The sequence below is a fragment of the Apodemus sylvaticus genome, chromosome 5 (assembly GCF_947179515.1).
Source record: "Apodemus sylvaticus chromosome 5, mApoSyl1.1, whole genome shotgun sequence".
Taxonomy (NCBI): Eukaryota; Metazoa; Chordata; class Mammalia; order Rodentia; family Muridae; genus Apodemus; species Apodemus sylvaticus.
In genome coordinates, this window is record NC_067476.1 from 75,333,542 (window position 1) to 75,351,558 (window position 18,017).

At 48.5% G+C, this 18,017-nt stretch overlaps 1 protein-coding gene across 2 annotated transcripts; it reads right to left on the reverse strand.

Annotated features, from left to right (window-relative positions):
* Positions 1–1,811: 1,811 nt before the first annotated feature.
* Accs (1-aminocyclopropane-1-carboxylate synthase homolog (inactive)) lies at positions 1,812–15,749 on the reverse strand. 2 transcript variants are annotated; one of them, XM_052183058.1, is made up of 16 exons: positions 15,541–15,749; positions 14,818–14,907; positions 13,828–14,100; positions 11,922–11,981; positions 10,519–10,589; positions 9,438–9,507; positions 9,045–9,111; positions 8,381–8,478; positions 7,841–7,918; positions 6,513–6,613; positions 5,239–5,328; positions 4,245–4,290; positions 4,015–4,156; positions 2,579–2,721; positions 2,319–2,472; positions 1,812–2,228 (listed from the first exon to the last, which is right to left on the reverse strand). In XM_052183058.1, exons 3-16 carry the CDS (start codon positions 14,098–14,100, stop codon positions 2,128–2,130), a joined length of 1,494 nt encoding a protein of 497 aa, XP_052039018.1. In that variant the 5' UTR covers positions 14,818–14,907; positions 15,541–15,749; the 3' UTR covers positions 1,812–2,127. The 2 variants fall into 2 exon arrangements, with proteins under 2 accessions (XP_052039018.1, XP_052039017.1); XM_052183057.1 differs by having other exon boundaries at positions 13,828–14,118.
* Positions 15,750–18,017: the final 2,268 nt, after the last annotated feature.

Below are 18,017 nucleotides of genomic sequence, written 5' to 3' on the forward strand. Positions count from 1 at the left end.
GACACTATATGTCACCAATGTTAATGTCTTTATTATTACTATTATTATTTGCATGAGTGTTTTGTGCGTTTATGTGGTGCATGTCAAAAGAGGGCATCAGATACCATTATAGATGGATGTGAGCCACTGAACTGAATTCAGCACGTCTGTTAGAGTATCCGGGGCTCTTAACTGCTGAGCCATCTTGCCAGCTCAAAGCTGCCTTTTAAAGGCCTGGAGAAACTGGGATGGGAGTGAGTTGGCACGTTGTTTGGAAGGAGTTGCAGATGCAACATGAACAGAAGAAATCAGAAAATAACCACTGACTCCCCCAGCCCACCCCAGGAACTGCACAACAGACAGAAGACACGTGACTCCCAGAGGATGCTCAGGAGGACTCTGTGACCAACGGAAGCAAACGTCACCTGTGTAAAACAAGACTATGCAGGGTCAAAACTGGAAGGCACAGATGGACATAGACCACGGCCCCAGGCAGGGTCACGAGAGATCTGAGGTCTCCCATTGCCATAGGAAAAGCCAAGGCACACTTTCCTACTAACAAGTTGTTTGTAGGTGTTATCGTCTAGGATAACAGCTAGCAGAAAGATACAGCATATGGTACAAATGAGTAGAAGGTGGAGAGGGGAAATCCAGAAAAATCTAAGAAAAGGGAGAAAAGTAAACTAATGACAGAGAAAAACAACAAACCAGGAAAATAGGCAATCTACAGGCCAGCCAAGAAAACAGCAGAAAGCAACTCACAAATAAACAGTACACATGAGATTCCTCATTATGAATGTGTGTGTGTGTGTGTGTGTGTGTGTGGTGCCCACAGAGCTAGAGGAGGAATTATAGCCCTGGAACTTAGTTACAGGTGGTTATGAGCTGCCCGCTGTGGGAACTAGAGTCCTCAGAAGAAAACCAAATGTTCTTGAGCACTGAGCCATCTCTCCAACCCACCACATGCAGATTCTGAACCAAAGCAAACCGCTCTTACTTAGGTCCTGACCCTGAACATTTGTGGCTATGAGGTTCAGAATAGTATTCCATCTAAGACATCTGTGAGAGGATATCCTGAACACAATGATGGGTGCCTACAAGCCACAACTGACTGGACCAGCCTGGGCTATGCTGATTTCACTGACACACTCATAATGGGCTCATTCTGGGGTCAGGAGTTATTGTCTGATTTCCACCGTTTATGATACATCTGCAACTCCTGTCCAGGTTGATCTCAAACTCGAAGGTCCAAGTAATCCTCCTGCCTCAGCTGCTCTTGCAGTTGTGACTCTAGGTACTGTAAGTGCAGACTACCAATTAGACATTCATTTGGGATCTTCACTAAAGCACCCCTCAAATGGAACAGGGAACCCCTTCATAGGCTTTCTTTGCACAGAAAGATCAATCTTTGCCTGGACCTCAGACAGCCTTGGTCCAGAAATACAGTCTCCAACCCCTCCCCCATCCCTAGCTAGTCCATATCTTTGGAGACAGCAATGAAGGCACCTACTTGCCAGGTAAGAAGTGAGTCCCAGAGCCCCCAGAGGGGCATTTCAGCTCTACCAAGGAGTTCCTCCTAACACCCACCATGGAGAATTTCTCTCTACATCCCAAGCTGAGGCCTGTCCTGGGCTCCAAAGACCTGAATAAACAGAGTTCATTCCAATCATTGGAAGATGCTTTGGAACAACATCTTTGGAATGTTCTCTCTCTCTCTCTCTCTCTCTCTCTCTGTGTGTGTGTGTGTGTGTGTGTGTGTGTGTGTGTTTGTGCGCACACACTGATTCTCTGACTTGTCTCCCTGGCAACAAGAAAGAGGCAGGAAGGCACCATCACAAAGAATGAGCAATTGCTTTTTTACTCGTGTCCTAGAAAGGAGCTGTAATTAGGAGCAGTCACGACTCTCCATACTCATCACTCTTCACAACGGTCATCCCGCTGATCCAAATCCTGTTGAAAGCAGGACAGCAGCAGCCCCCGAAGAATATCAGTTTAAATGGGCTCCCACTGCCAGCTGAGGGCAGGAAACAGTCCTTCGAGGCCAAAGTCGTGAATCCCACTGACAAATGGCGCATGCACAGTCAGTCCCCCGTGGCCCTGCAGGGCCTGGTCACTGGAACAGTGACTGCTTGAGAAGCAATGGCCCGCTCATCTGGGCTGGCTCTGTGGCTCCTGCGTGTGACAGGGAAAGGCATCTTCTACCACTTGAGATTTCCTCCCTTCAAGCACCTGCCGCATCCTTTGCATTCCTGAGAAGAAGGGAGGAGCTGTCAGCACCGGCACGGGGGCTGCTGGGGTCAGAAGCAGGGGCCAGAGAGGCTGCTGTAGAGACTGCTCACCCAGGCGGAGCCGGTTCTCCTTGTCCGAGAAGACCACGCGGAACCAGCCAGGTTCTTTGCACTCAAAGGTCTTACCAGAGGACAGTAGCACCTTGTTGTCCAAAAAATGGCGCCAGAGTAAGGCCTCCTCCTCAAAGGTGCCTTCGCGCAGGTACTGGGAGGATGGAAGAGGAAGTTCAGAATGCAAGAGACCCTCTAATGCCTTCACCCGCCAGGCGGAGGCTTGGCATTTTCAGTACCCACACCTCAACCCGATTTACCTTTCTCAAGTCAACCCAGATGAAGAAGCCTGCCCCACGACTCACAAAGGGGATCCCCAGGGCTCTGAGCTCCTCTGAAACATAGGCGTGGGCAGCCTTGAGCCGGGCATGGTTTTCTGGCAGGTACACCTGGCTGATCCAATCTAAATAAATGGAAGGGAAGTGAGAATACAAAGCCCCTGTGTGCATCTTCACACCATTGCATCCATCTAAATGCTAGCAATGAAAGGGTGTGGCAGCCAGCACCACGAGAGTGCTTTTTTTTTTCTCCCACGACTTACTGAGTCATGGGCTCAGAAGGGCTGGGAGTTCAGTGTTCAGTATAAAGTGCCTTTGATCCAGGTACGCAACTGAGAGCTCACAATCAGAAGCCCAGAGGATGAAGTCCCTCAGGACTGAAACCAAGCCTAAGGTGCCTGCAGTTATAAAGTGATCCTCAGAACCACACAGACCAAGGCCCTGCTCCCAGGAGGGCCTCCTGCCAGGCAAGGGGAAGGTTAGCTCCTTCCCTGATCTTCATCCACTTACTGGCCAATTTGGTGGGAGGGGAGGTGGGGGTGGGGATAGGAGTAGGGGTGGGAGGGGGTGGGGTGGGGTGGACAGCTGAATGAATTATGATACATTCAAACACTTATGAAAGCACACCATGCCACACCACAATTAGGATTCTGGGTGACCCCAAGATTATCCTCATGCTATTTAGACTTATCTAGGTTATCTATCATGACAGTTTTGTTCATTTCCAAATGTCACCAAAACTAGCCTTGTGTGACATGTAATGTCTAGCTCCTAGCTTCCCTTATCAGTACAGCGTCTTGGGGAGAAATCCACGTGGCCATGGATTTTATTGCATAAGTGTGGATGGGACACTGTGTATCAACTCGTCTGTGTGGGGGGAGGGGTGCCATTTACAGGCGTGGGCGATTATGAAAGAGGTAGCTTATTCGTGCAGAGCTTCTACATTTAACGCTCTGGCTGCTGGGTCCTTTGATAAGTGTGTTTATAGGAAATTACAGGATTATTCTGCACTGTGGCTGAAACACCTTCTGGTCACATCAGCAAAGTCCTAGCTCACCTCCCTTACCAACAAGGTCTTGTCACTGTTTCTACAAAACTTTAGGCTATTAGATTGGATATTTAGCAACTGGTCCTCCTTTTCCTCATCTGTAAAACGATGGGGAACTGTATAGAAATTCTTCTCGGGGTCCTAGGGGTGAAGGGAGATAGACAAAAAGAACATCTGAAAGGCTGTGTAAACAACAATTACAGGAGAACTTCACCATCTAACCCACGGCTGGAGGCGGGGACAGAGCACAGGACAGGACTCAGAGACATCACCCAAGTTCCTCCACAGGGGAAGCACCCATGAGCCCCAAGGAGTCCCATGTGCACGTCAACCCCACTCCTCTTTCAAGCCCCTAGACCCAGACAGTCACCATGGTCCCGGAGCAGCTGTGCCATCTGGTGCTGGACCAGGCCACTGAGACCATGATAGCGGCAGAGGGAGGCCACGGCAGTAGCCACGTGCTGGTTTTCTGTGTACAGTACACCAAAGCGAAGCCCAGACATCCCGAAGTCCTACAAGAAGAAGCATGCTAGACCGTGGCTGGCCCTCACAGAAGAAACCAATTCCACTCCCTCCCACCCAGGCTGGGCAGGAACTCACCTTGCTGGTGGCCCACATCACGTGGGTCCTCTGGGGGTCAGGCAGCCTGCAGAGAACATGGAGATATAAGTAACCCAGAGGCAGCAGATGGCAGATATGTGGATGGATGAATAGATGGATGGATGAAACTAGGTCCCATGCCTTTGGTCCACCAATTCTCATGCTTCTCTCAGAACGGGTCAGCAGACAGGCTGTTGCCTGTTCCTATAAATAGCATTCTATGAGAACACAGCCAAGCTCAATGGTTCTATGTCTATGGTAGAACTGTGCAAGAACCCATCAGACCTGACGTCTGAGCTGGAATTTAGCTCAAGCAACATTTCCTTGAAAAGTTTCCCAGCCAATCCCAGGAATCCAGGCCAAGCAGGTCCCTCAAACAGACCTTCCCACAGTTCCTTGTCTCATCCCTTCCAACATTCTTTCCACTATCATTGAAATTGCTACCTATGTCCTTAGCTGCCGGGACCTTCATCTATCTAGGAATATAGATAAAAGAATGGATGGATGGATGGATGGATGGATGGATGGATGGATGGATGGATGGATGGAGGGAGGGAGGGATGGATGGATGGATGGATGGATGGATGGATGGAGGGATGGATGGATGGAGGGAGGGAGGGAGGGATGGATGGCCAAAGGGAGTGAGGGAACAGATGAATAGATGAGTAGATGGATGGACAAATGGACTGATGGGTGGATGAAGATGGAACTACTCTAAATACGAAGGAAACAAGCGTCCACTTTCCCACATACCAAATATCCCTCCAAAGAATGCCAAGCCCCCTTCCTCCCCTTGGAGCTCTTGGGAACGCCATAGAATAAGCTGAAGACCTGGTCTACCTAATTGACCCTAGCCTGAGGACCACGGATATCAAACAGATATTAATAGAACTACCTTGAAGCAGGCCATGCCCTGCAGGCTAACCCAGATAGAGGCTGGGAAACTGTGAGGCAGTCCAGGGACTGGTAGAATCGGCTACAGTGGGAGTCTCACCTTTCCAGGCTGAGGACACTGCGGTACCCAAGAGACTTTTCAAACACAGACAGCATGTAAACCTCATCCATGATCACATGCAGCTTGTGCCTGGAGTGGGTGGGTAGTGGAAAGGAGAGAGAGCCAAATATGTCACTCAGGGTTGCGTAGCAGTATGCCAGAAACCCAGGGGGCCATAGTGTAGCCCAGGGCTACCAAGCTGCTTGCCCAGGAATACCCTACTTTGTTCTATATTGTCACAAATGGGAGGCTGCACATATACAGCAGAGGACCCTAGAGCTTTCCAATCACTGTAGGGGAAAGGAGGCGCCCTTGGGCTCCTCCGTGGTGGGCTGGAGACAAATAAACTGAGATTCATGTCTGTTCCCACTCCTGATTGGACCACTCTGAGGTTCTGTCAAGCAGGGATGATAAGAGTTCATTTTTCTTGGGGCTGCTAGGAAGAAAACCACAGATACAACACAGAAAGTGCTCAGCTAAGAAGATGGCCCCGGTCAGTAAAGTGCTGCCTTGCAAACGTGAGGCCCAAGTTTGATACCCAGACCCTGGAGTTCACTGACCAGATAACCTCATACTTGACAAGTTCTAGACCAGTGAAACCCTTTCTCAAAAACAAAGCATCTGAGGAATGACTGCTATCTTCCACATTTATATACATGTGGACACAGATAAGCATACATAAGTAAATAAATGCATAAATGCATAAATGCATAAATAATAATGTGTCAGCATGGTACCTTGCCCTAGGGCATTACGAATGGTGTACATATATAGGAGGATAAGTAAAAAGAATTGGAAATGCCATCTTGAAATCACAGCAGTTATGCCTACTGGCACTGGGCCTAAACACCTCACACACAGCAGTCACCTGTGGTTGGAAAAGCCTCATCACTTCCTGCTGAACTACAGGCCAATTAATAGATTCTAGGAAAAGGTTAGGCGTACTCCAGTTAGTTGAATCCACCAGGCTGCCATGGATAGTTCTAAACCCATGGACACTCAGATTGCCTTGTTTAAATACAGTGGGACGTAAGATAAAATTAAAAGTCATGAATAAGAGGACATTTGTAAGGAAGAGGATGAGAGGAAGAATACTTTATACATGTACATGAAATTCTCAAACAAAAATTATTAATAAAAAAGGAATGGAGTGAAAAATCAAACAAAAGAAAGAAAACAGAAAAAAAGATGACAGGGAGATGCCACAGGGGTCTAAGGACTTGCCCCAGGCCACATCAGAAGTCTGCCTGCTTTGTTGGGTAGGCGGAACTCACCGCAGGGCGAATCCCAGAAAGTCCTGCAGCTCTTCAGGGGAGTAGACATCACCCAGAGGGTTTTGGGGGTTGATGAGAATGAGGCCTTTGACCTTGACACCCTGAAACCATCCAGGGGGTGTTTCAGGGCCCGCTCTCCCCCACTCCAGAGCCTTACAGTCTCACTGGGTGAGGCTGGTAGCTGCCCAGGGAAGCATGGCAGGGACCCGCCTCTGACCCAACAAGAAGCAAATGAGTAGGACTCAGAATGGCATCTGCTGTGCTATTCCAGCTGTGGAAAGAAAGCTGGCAGGGAGCAGAGATGCGTGCCAGCTGCCCATGGAGACGCTGCTTGTGTCGGAGGAATTGTAAGTGGGAGTTGAGAACTTTCACAGCTCCTGCATGGAGCACATGACTGCTCGAATGACAAAGGTAAGAGCAGTGACGAGCACAGATGCTGAACATGGGCGGAAAGCAAGCGCAGGAGTTAGGTCTCTGCCTTTCTTAAGGAGCCCTTCAAAAGGAGCAGGATCACCCCTCAATTTGCCAGAGAGACTCACAAAGCTATAGACTCCTGTGACCCACATTTGACCCTGAAGCAGAAACAAAGGACTAGGAGTAGGCAGAGTGTTCTTTTTAATTAGCATACTGTGGCAGTTTGAATTAGAATCTCTCCACTGCCACCACCACCACCACCATAGGCTCATGTGTTCAAATGCTTGGTCTTTAGTGGAACTGTTTGGGAAGGATGGGGGAGGTGTGGCCTTGTCGGAGGAGGTGTGTTACTCTAGGGTGGAATTTGAAGCTTCAAAAGCCCCAGTGTCTCTCTGCAGACCAGAATGAAAAGCTCTCAGCTACTTCTCTAGTACCATGCCTGTCTGCTTCCTGCTATGATGCAATTGACTAACCCTATAAAACTGTAAGCAAACCCTAATTAAATGCTTTCTTTTATGAGTTATGCTGGTCATGGTATCTCTTCACAGCAATAGAACAGTAACTAAGGCACATATATTTGCTAAAAACAATAATGGGCTTCATTCTTGACATTTTCATGTATATATAAGTTGAATTATGATCCTATCCCGCCACCTCCTGCTACCCTTTATTGTGAGAGGGAAGTTTCTAATGAAGTTTCCTGGTTCTCTGTACACAGTGGTTTCAAGGTCTTTTTCTGATGGGGAAGGCCCTCCATAGACACAGGATTCTGCCTGACCCACACTCCCAGGATACTTCCATAATCCCCCCACATGTCCCTATCAATGTTACAAGCCCAGTTCCCAGGAGATGAAGGGTCTAGACCCTGCTGAAACCCACCCACTCCCAGTCCTGGATTTGACTGAATCTCTAACCTCAGAATTAACTCCTTGCAGGGCCATCTCCAGCTTCTCTACGGTGAGCTGGAAAGGACGTGTATTCAGTCCAGTTACCTGGGGAAAGACCCACCAAGTCAGGAGCCAAAATCAGTGGCATGGCCCCAACCCCAAACTTAAACTCTTAGGACTCTCTTTCCCTGCCATCTCCAGCCTCCTGGGTACAGTCTCTGGCTTCCCCTTCCTGACTTCCACTCCACTCTTATCTCTTAGGTTTCTGGCAGAGGCAGCCAGGTTTCTCTGATTGGCTCTCAGGGCTTCCAAGGTCTAAGCTTCCCCTTTCCACTCTCTCATTTATGGGGCTGGTGCTTGGCTTCTCCATGGATCCAGGATCTTAGAACCTGAGACTTAAAGATTGTAGAGGTGTCCATGCAACAACAGAAGACTCCACGACCATTTCACAGCTGCCCCAAAGCCCCTAACACAGGCTCCCTTCACACCCACCCACAGACTCAGATCCAGGAAACCCTTGCCTACAGGAAAACTCAAATGCAAGAACTGGGATGCAGACACTCTTACCTTGCTATCCAGGTAGACATAAGCCAGTCGGATGTTGCCATAGAGATAGACGTGCTGGGTGATGGCTCCGTAGTAAGGCGTGGGGATCAAGAGAGCCTCTAGAAGCAGGGAGACAGCCTATTGGCCTCTGGCTTGGATACAACAGACCCTGTTGTGTGCCCCACCGCCCTTCCTAGCCTCCACCATCTCCTAGAAACATTCGGGGCATATTCTCAACTCCCAAAACCTTAAAGCTTGGACCCCCCCAAGATCAGGCTTTTTCTAATATAGATACTCCTTCACTTATAATGGGGTCACATCCAGACCAAAACACTATATGGTAAAAATTTACAAAACTGTACTTGACCCACCGAATCTCCTGAATATCCTAGCAGCTTGTAACAGGGCAGAGTATTGGGGTTGACTCAAAGTCTCATGGCTGCCTGCAGGTAGAGTAGGGAAGCTCCCTGCCACTGCCCAGCAATACCCCATCACACAGCATAGCCAGAGAATCTGTCATAGTTCACAATTCCTAAGACCAGGGTGTAGCTCAGTAGGTAGAGAGCTTGCCCTGCCTACACAAAGCCCTGGGCTCCACCCTCAGCACCTCAGCCAGACAACTGTGGTCACAGCCCAGCACAGCCCTGGTCCAAAGCTGAGGGAGTAGGTCATGGCATCCACTCACCACCTGCCTCGCACAGCACTGTGGCCAGAGCGGAAAAGAGAGAGGCACAGCCATTCAGAACAACCACCTGGGAATGACGGAGACAAGAATGCCCGTCAGGGGGCAGAGAAGAACAAGGGCTACATCAGGGGGCAGAGAAGAACAAGGAAGTGCCCTGGAGGCGGGGGTCCATCCTGACAACGGTCTCCATTGGTTCCCAGCCAAGCTGACATCTGGGTACCTTACTCTTGATTGAGTGAATGAGAGATGGGACTGGTCACTCTGAGGATCTCTCTCAAAGGTGGGGAAGTGACGAGGACCACAGCACAATGGGGTTGGAGGCAAAACTGACTGAGAAGCAGACCCCAAGCTCCCTTCCTGACACCCCACACCCCTAGGGAAGGCGTGACTCACATTCTCTGGTTTGAGGGGTGCTGGGCTCTTACAATAGAAAGACAGGAACCTTGCCACTTCTTCCCGGAGGCTAGAAGAACAGACCAACAAAATGCGACACTTGTCAGAGCACCCTCAGCCCAGGCTACTCCAGAGGCCCTCTGGGAACCTGCAGGTGACTGCTGCCAGTGCCCCTCCCTACATTCCCAAGGTGACAAACATTTATCTCCATTCCAGCTACCCTCCCCCATCCAGCCACAAAGCATTCTGGGTCTATCTAGGTCACCCAGCCCCATCTAATCAGGAGACTACAGGAGATGAAACTAACATTACATCCATCTAGCTGATAATGATAATAATCAACATTATTATAATAGAAACTGTTACCATGGCTCTTACAGAGTTTCAACATCACACAAATGTTATTCAGAGATTGTTTCATGGTGGCTGTGATTACTATCATTCCCATTTTACAAGAAACTGAGGGAATTTGAAGGAATTGACTCCCTTGCTAGTAAGTGGCAGAGTCCTTACTCAAGCCCAGTGGCCTGCCCCAAAGCTCACCATCTTGATGACCTTATTCTAAGAATGTAAGCTTTGAAACACATCTTGGGTCAGGTCCTGCTGGGCCACGAATCCCTTAAAACAGTGCCTGACTCTCAGTAAATAATCAGTACACCACACAGCACACCATTTCCTGACCCATAAAACCACTTGAGTCAGTTCCTTTGTCATCTCTAAAGCTTCTGGGAAAGCAAGGACAGTCCCCTCACTTGTCACAGACTTAGGGTCATGGGAACCAAGCTGGAAGCTCCAGGGATGGAGCCAAGGCTGACAGGCCAGCCCATAGTCACCAGGTCTCCACAACCATGTTCTCAGCCTACAGCCAGCTTCTTCACTCAGTCTCTACTGAGTGATGTCATGGACAGAACAATGCTTTGTTGAGGTGCTTCCCTGTGTGTTATGGGATTAAGAGTACACTACTGGCCAGTAGACCCTTCTTCCTGTCACATCAACCAGAAGTATGTCCCACCTCTACTCTACCTCCATGGGGACCTACATGTCCCATGTCAGGACCCACTGGCCTGGGGCAACTACTTACAACAGATGTCCTCTCCAGTCAGGGTACTGCAGCAGAGATGGCTCCACACGGAGCATGTCACCCTGTGTCAGCTGGGGACACACAGGAAAAAGCAAGGTTGATGGCCAGCACTGTCACCTGCATATACACAGCACTGTGGCTTTCATCAGCTAGGGTTTCTCCTGCTTCTCAGAGAAACTGTGAAAAGAGTACAGGACAGCATCCCCAGGCCCATTTAACCGATAAACAAACCAAGGATCACAAATTGAAGGCAGGACCACCGAGCTAGCAAGTGGCAGAACTGAAACAACATCCAGAACTTGTGGCTCTAGCCAAAAATCAGAGGGGTGGGTACAGGATTAGAGGCGGGAAGTCGAGATGCTCAGCCTTCCCAGAGGTCAGAGGAGGTTCCAGAGTTGGGTGACATCAACTTGACCTTGGATCCAACTTGGACTCAAGGCACTGTCTCCTGCAGGCTCAGCTCAATCCCACCCTTGGTATATGGTGGCAAATTTTAGACCATCCCTTGTAGGCCATTCCTTGTATAACCAGGTACTGAATTAGTGGTGCTAGAGCATCGTGGCTACAAGGTCAAAGAGAGGCAATGACGTAGTGTCCTTGGACATGGGGCCCAGAAGAATTGGAATCATGTACTCCATGCCTGGGCCCAGCCATTCCCCTCCCTTCTGTCACCCATGGTCCAACATGGAAGCTACTGGTGTTCTATGGCTACTGAGCACTTACTAGGTGGCTAATCTGAACTGGAAAGTCTTCTTAAAAACAATAATTGTACTTTTATTACCAGCTAAAATGGTCATGCTTTAGATATATTAGGTAAATGAAATATTACTGAAACTAATTTTAGTTATTTTTTTATTTTTTATTTTTTGGAGAGTTGGGACATCTGATGAACTTTTAAGAAATCTGATGAAATGTTAAGGAATTTTGCAAGAGCCATAGAAGCCAAGCCTGGTAGTGCACCCAGCTACATCGGAGGCTAAAGTAGGAGGCCTTGAAAATTCAAGACCTGCCCAGACTGTAGCATAAGTTCAAGATCATCCTGGGCAACTTAGACCTTGTCTCAAAATAAAAAGTTAAGAAGGCAGAGAGTGACGTTTGGCTTGCCTAGACTATGTAAATGCTAGGTTCAATCTCCAGTGAAGAAAAATAAAATTAAGAACCAGGGATGCATATAATTCTGTTGTTAGATTGGGTAGGGAAGGTGAGAGAGGGAAAGGGGAGGGAGGGGAGAATAAAGTTGTTCCCAAAGCAGATCTGGAACCCATGTCCCCCAGTTCTTAAGTCAAGGCCACTGAAGCATGCAGCAAACTACTGCGGCAAAGGATTCAAGAGACTCCTGGAGCTAGGGACGCCAGCCCCTGAGCTCACTCTCCTGGAGCTGGGACACCAGCCCCCATACTCACCCGCCAGGACAGAAGGTCAAAGCAGAGTTTGTTTTCACTGGTGCCTAAGTTAATGATGCCCTGCAGACGAAGGGTAGAGACAGGGTGAGCACTTCAAGCAAGGAGCCTGAGGAACCCACAGACAGCAGAGTGGGCACCAAAGCAACCTCCCACCCCCTTGTCTTTGTTCAAGTTGGGCACTCACTAGGTTTCAAACTCCCATGCCCATTTCCAATGCCGTCCAAATATCATCTCTGGCAAGAGCCTTCCCACCACTCTGCTTGGAAGGACCCTTTGCTTCTTGGAGTCCCATGTTTCTTTCCAGCACTCCCCTGCTCTTAGAAAACCACTTAGTTCTTGCCCCACATCCCAAGGGCCAGGGTACAGCTCCCTGCTGATAGCTAAGGACAGATTTATGCCCAAGATTACACAGTGTCTCTCCAAAAACATTGTAAGTCACACTCTGCTGGGAACAAGAGGGGGGCGTTCAGTGGACAGCCCCCATGCCAGTATAAATGGTTCCCTAGGGGACTCAGCTAACAGGACACAAGATCTGGCTGCCTCTCCATCAGAGCTAATCCTAATGGAGGGCACCGACTCCTGACCCCTGCCCTTCTGCGAGCAGTGAAGGAAGCGGGAAAGACAAACCATTAAACATAAATGAGTTAGGAGCTAGACACATAGGAGGCTGTGCTTGCCACCTCTGGGAAGGAAACTGTTTCCTCCATGGGCTGACACCCCACCTCCTGTGTAAGCCACCAGATTCCTGTCCAGATCACTACCATAGCTCCCTACCTCCTTTCCTGTCCACTCCCCCACCTGTCATCAGGTTTTCATATGGACTCCATCTGAAGACCCTGTAATGTCTTACTGAAGCTGCATCCTCTATCCTGCACCTCTCCTGACCACTTCATACCCTTCCCCGTTCACCATGTCCCATGACTCCCTACAAAATCCAAAGCCTTTCTGGACTCATCACCCGCCACGCTGGCTTTACTGCAGCCCACTTGGTCCCTTTGCTGTCTGCTGCTCTGATCCAGCCTAGGGCCTTTGTCCTAGCTGTTCTCGCAGCTGCATGGTTCCTGGTGGCGGGCAGCCACTACCAATGGCACCCAGCACAGGGACTGAATCTGCCAACTGCATCTGATGGAAAGAACATGCAGAACTGATGGGATGTCACTTCTAAGGTTGGGTCATAAAAGCACGTGGCTTCCATCTTGGGTACGCAGAGTCTCCTTTTCTGTCTTAGCTCATCTGCTCTGGAGGGAGCTAGCTGTCATATCCGAGGTAGTGCTGGGGAAAGGGCCACGCACACAGAAACAGAGCCACATAAGTGAACGTAGAGGTGGAGCCTCTCACCTGATCATGGCCTACCACCCAGGTGAGCCTTCAGATTCGATCACAACATCAACTTCAGGGTACTGTGACAGAAACCCCTAGCCCTAAAACACCCACCAGGAGACCTGAAACCTAGCAACTGGGAAATGCTTGCTAGTTAAGCTGCTGAGATTTAGGGTGGTTTATTACAGCAATGGATAACTAACACAATCAATCAATCAATCTCTCTCTCTCCCCTCCCCCAATCATTTGTTCTAATGTCACCTAAGTAAAGTTGCCTTCTGAGATTTTATGTCAAATAGCAGCATTTTCCAGCCCTCATCTGCTGTTCCCCTCACCTTGTCTTCACTTTCTCTGCAGTATCTATTGGTAGATGTTATATGTATTGTTTGTCCTGCCTATCTCAACTAAAATAGAAATACACAGGGCAGCCCATCTCAGAGATGAGCTGTGTATAGAGCAGACGTTAAAAGCCCTTTTGGAGCCTGAGGCTCCTAACTCCAACCCAGCAAGAGCAAGCTGGGTGCTGACTGCCCTGCAGTTAGTTTGCTCTTGGGTCCTGGGGGGAGGAGGTGGGGTCTTGACTCACACTGGGGTTCTTGTCCTCATCATACTCATCCATGTGGTAGGTCCTGTAGCCCTCCTCTGCCGAGTCCCAGAACCATTTGATGACTCTTCCTCGAAAGGATAGGCAGGAGCTGTCAGAGGAGAACATGGCTGTGGGGTTACCCACTCCATAGAGTTTGGGCTGCTTCCGGTCTGGTTTTCTGAGGCATTCTCCTTGCAGGCCATCACCATAGGCACTTTCCATGTCCTGAGTGGAGGCTGAGCCTGCGCGGGTAGCAGGTGCTGTGGATTCCATCTGAGGAAGACAAAACATCTGCCAAAACACAAATGCACTGTGTGTGTGTGTGTGTGTGTGTGTCTGTGTATCTGTCTGTCTGTCTGTCTGTCTATCTGTCTGTGTATAAGGCCCAAGAACATCCTCTGGCAGTGTTCTGGGAGCTGTCCACTTTGTTTTTTGAGACAGGGTTTCTCACTAGGCCCTAAAGTTTGCAGATTAGGTTAGACTTGCTAGCCAGTAAGGCCCAGAGGCCTGCCTGTCTCCATCTCCCTGGTTCTGGAATTATAAGGAGTGAACATCTGGCTATTTTTATTTGGGTTCTGAGGATAAAACTCAGGTCCTCATGACTGCAAGGCAAGAAAAGCATTTAATTGACCGAACACTTCACTGCCTAGGCTGGTTGCCCTCCCCGTCCCCTCTCTTCTTTCTTCCCCCCACTCCCTCCGAGGTTGCCCAGTGCTGGCCTTGAACTCTTAGCCTCAAGTGATCCTCCTTTCTCAGCCTTCCCAGTAGCTGGAATTAAGATATCTCCCTCTTCTTGCATATCCTCCCTTGTGTCCTTATCCGGTTGGACACTTCAATAAACAATCTCTCCAGAGCCTATGAGCGCCACACCATGCTTGCTACATATAAACAAAGCTAATCTACAGTAGCTTTACCTCCATCCATTTCTACATTTGTCTGTGGTTCTGCAGCCTCAGGGGTCACTAACAATCTTTCCCCGTGCTTGCTCACCTCAATTTCAAAACACCAGGCTAATTCCCAAGCAGATCTGGTTCTGGGCCTCTTGGGTGATGGGTGGTCAGGAGCAGTTGGTGGTGGGAACTAGGGGACGAAGGGGGAATAGCAGTCACAAGTGCAGGCACTCCTGGATCCTGTCTCTACCCCAAAGGAAACAAGGGCCCCCGGGGGGGGGGGGGGGTCTCCTGCCTACCAAAATGTAGGAGCTTCCTAATCGTCCCTCTTCCATGCCACACCTGTGCTCTGGTGGGGCCAATAACCACCTCAGAAAGTAACAGTGAGGATCTGAGGGCTAATTTTACTGTCTTAGGATGACTGTTGAGGACACAGAAAATGCCCCCGCAGTTTACTTTTGCTTTGCAAATCTTGGGGTCCTCCCCAAGGTAGTGGGACTTCAGCAGAGCACAGGCTCTTCTCCGACGATAGCCTAGATCTGAGGAAAAACACCACCGAGTGCTGGGTTGTGGACAACGTGGCATAGACTAAAGCGCAGACAGAACCGAGCAGGAGTCAATCCGGCCTAGGGATCTCACCAGCCCAATGCTGGCAACCAAGACAGAATGGTCTGCAGGGCCCGCCAGGGTTTTCCCGGGACCACAGAGACTGTACTGTCACTGCACTCAGGACTTCCAGACCTAAGGGCAGGGAGTGATCAACAGCACCAGAAAGCGAACCCAACCCCTTCGGTGCACGCTGGCGGAGGGACACAGCACCTACTTTGGACCTTTGGTTTTCACGCGCGGTATTCTCGGGGCGGGACTTCCGTGACACGGGAGCAGCCTGCCCCCTAGCAATCTGGCGGGAACACAGTGAAGGAGTCCGTGCCCTGCCTCCTGGTCGCAAAGAGGAAGCTCGGGTCTTCAGCACTTCCCTGTCTGCCAGAATCTGGAGTCTGAACTCAGAAATGGGAAAGGAACAGAGGGGTGGAGGATCTTGGTCAAGACAAGACCACGCCCACCCCTAGCTCTTCTCTCATTGGCTGAGCTCAGATCCCTCTTGCATTTCGGACACCTTTGTCCAGAGGTTTTTGAAGGTTGTAAATTTCTTCCCCTCTGAAACACCATTCCTCCTGAGCATCGCCTGCGAGTGAGATCTCCCCGCCAGCTACTTGTAAAGGCTTCTCTCAAGCCCCGGAAATTCTTAGTTAGAGGGAAAAAAGATTTACGAAAGAAAAAAATAGAAATGTATCGACAAGTATATTATATTCATATGGTATATATGAATTCATATTATATTCATATTATATTCATATGGGGACACACAAGAGTGAATACCTGTCAAGGGGGGGGAGGAACTTCTTTGAATTCCAGTCTATACTAAATAGATTTCTAGAGATGTGAGGAGACAAAGGAAAAAGTTCAGTTCTGGGTACCAGAAAACCAAAGCAAGGAGGCAACAAGAAGTTGAAAGTTTTCACTGTGTGCCTCCAGAGTCACGCTAAACTGAGTGCAAATACCAAATCGAATAACTCCACCTCTTATAGTTATGCAAGGAAACAACCTCCTGTTCAACCAAACCTTGAGACTTAGACTGATAATGATCTATGCAAATATAATACTGTCACCTATAAGCTTGTGGGTTAGATCAGGAACGTGAGCTAGGCTGTTCAGCAATGGCTCTGTCTCCCAGGAGACCCTGAGCACCAGTGATTGTAAGCTGACAAGGTAGCATGCCTCCCTGTCACTCCCTCGTGACCCACTAGGAAAACTGTTGTTGTTTCCTGTTTCTGAAACCCTGAGTTCTGCTGGCCTAGAAGTTTTGGTTTCAGATAGGGGAGCTCTGCTGCCTGGAGACACAATAAACATCGCATTGAACCGGAAGCTCAAGCTTCCCCATGGCCACTCTGATGCTCTTAAGTCAACAGGCTAAGAAAGGAAAAACAGCGTTAGGAGGGGTGTCTGATCCAGATTGTTCCTCTACAGTGGAGATAAGAAAGACTATATCTGGAGTGCAAGAGATCCTCTAGGACAGTGGTTCTCAACCTTCCTGTACTGGCTGGATCATGGGTTGGATCCCAGATATTGGACTGTTGGAGTCTGAATTTGCTTTTGATTGTGACTGTGCCCTGATATTTTTCCATCTTGAAGGAAGAAAGTATTTTGGTGAAGCCCACAATTAAAAGACTTTGAATTTTTAAAAGACTTTGAATTTTAAAAGATATTGGACATTTTAAAGGGATTGAACTTTTTTTGTAAAGTATAAATGTTTATTTATATACATAAATACATATATATTATACACACACACATATATATGTATATATATGTGCTGTGGTGTGTGTTATATTTGATGTATGTCTGCACTTTTTTAATATTTTTATTTTCTATATTCTTTGTTTACATTCCAAATGATTTCCCCTTTCCCGGATTCCCCCATCCCCATATGTCCCATAAACCTTCTTCTCTCCATCCCTTCTCCAATCACCTCCCTCCTTTTTTTCTCTGTCCTTATATTCCCCTCCAATACTAGATCAATCCTTTCCAGGATCAGGACCTTCTCCATATTTCTTCATGAGAGTCATTTGTTATGCGATTTGTGCCTTGGGTATTCAGGGCTTCTGGGCTAATTAATATCCACTTATCAGAGATTGCATTCCATGTGTATTCTTTTGTGACTGGGTTACCTCACTTAGGATGATATTTTCCAGATCAAACCATTTGCCTAAGAATTTTGTGAATTCATTGTTTCTAATTGCTGAGTAGCATTCCATTGTGTAAATATACCACATTTTCTGTATCCATTCCTCCTTTGAGGGGCATCTGGGTTCTTTCCAGCTTCTGGCTATTATAAATAAGGCTGCTATGAACATAATGGAGCATGTGTCTTTACTGCATGCTGGGGAATCCTTTGGGTATATGCCCAGGAGAGGTATAGCAGGGTCCTCCGGAAGTGTCATGTCCAGTTTTCTGAGGAACCGCCAGACTGATTTCCAAAGTGGTTGTACCATCTTACAGCCCCACCAGCAGTGGAGGAGTGTTCCTCTTTCTCCACATCTTTGCCAGTACCTGCTGTCTCCTGAGTTTTTGACCTTAGCCATTCTGACTGGTGTAAGGTGAAATCTCAGGGTTGTTTTGATTTGCATTTCCCTAATGACTAATGATGTTGAGCACTTCTTAAGGTGCCTCTCAGCCATCCAAATTTCTTCAGGTGAAAATTCTTTGTTAAGATCTGTACCCCATTTTTTAATAGGATTA

Bases quoted from the DNA above. Each gene is read 5' to 3' on its own strand.
- Accs (XM_052183057.1), bottom strand. From the start codon at position 14,118: ATGTTTTGTCTTCCTCAGATGGAATCCACAGCACCTGCTACCCGCGCA. The intron at 9,508-10,518 runs GTAAGTAGTTGC...CTGTTCTTCTAG, and splicing joins GACTGGAGAGGACATCTGTT to CCTCCGGGAAGAAGTGGCAA. The intron at 2,473-2,578 runs GTAAATCGGGTT...CCATCCTCCCAG, and splicing joins TCTGGGTTGACTTGAGAAAG to TACCTGCGCGAAGGCACCTT.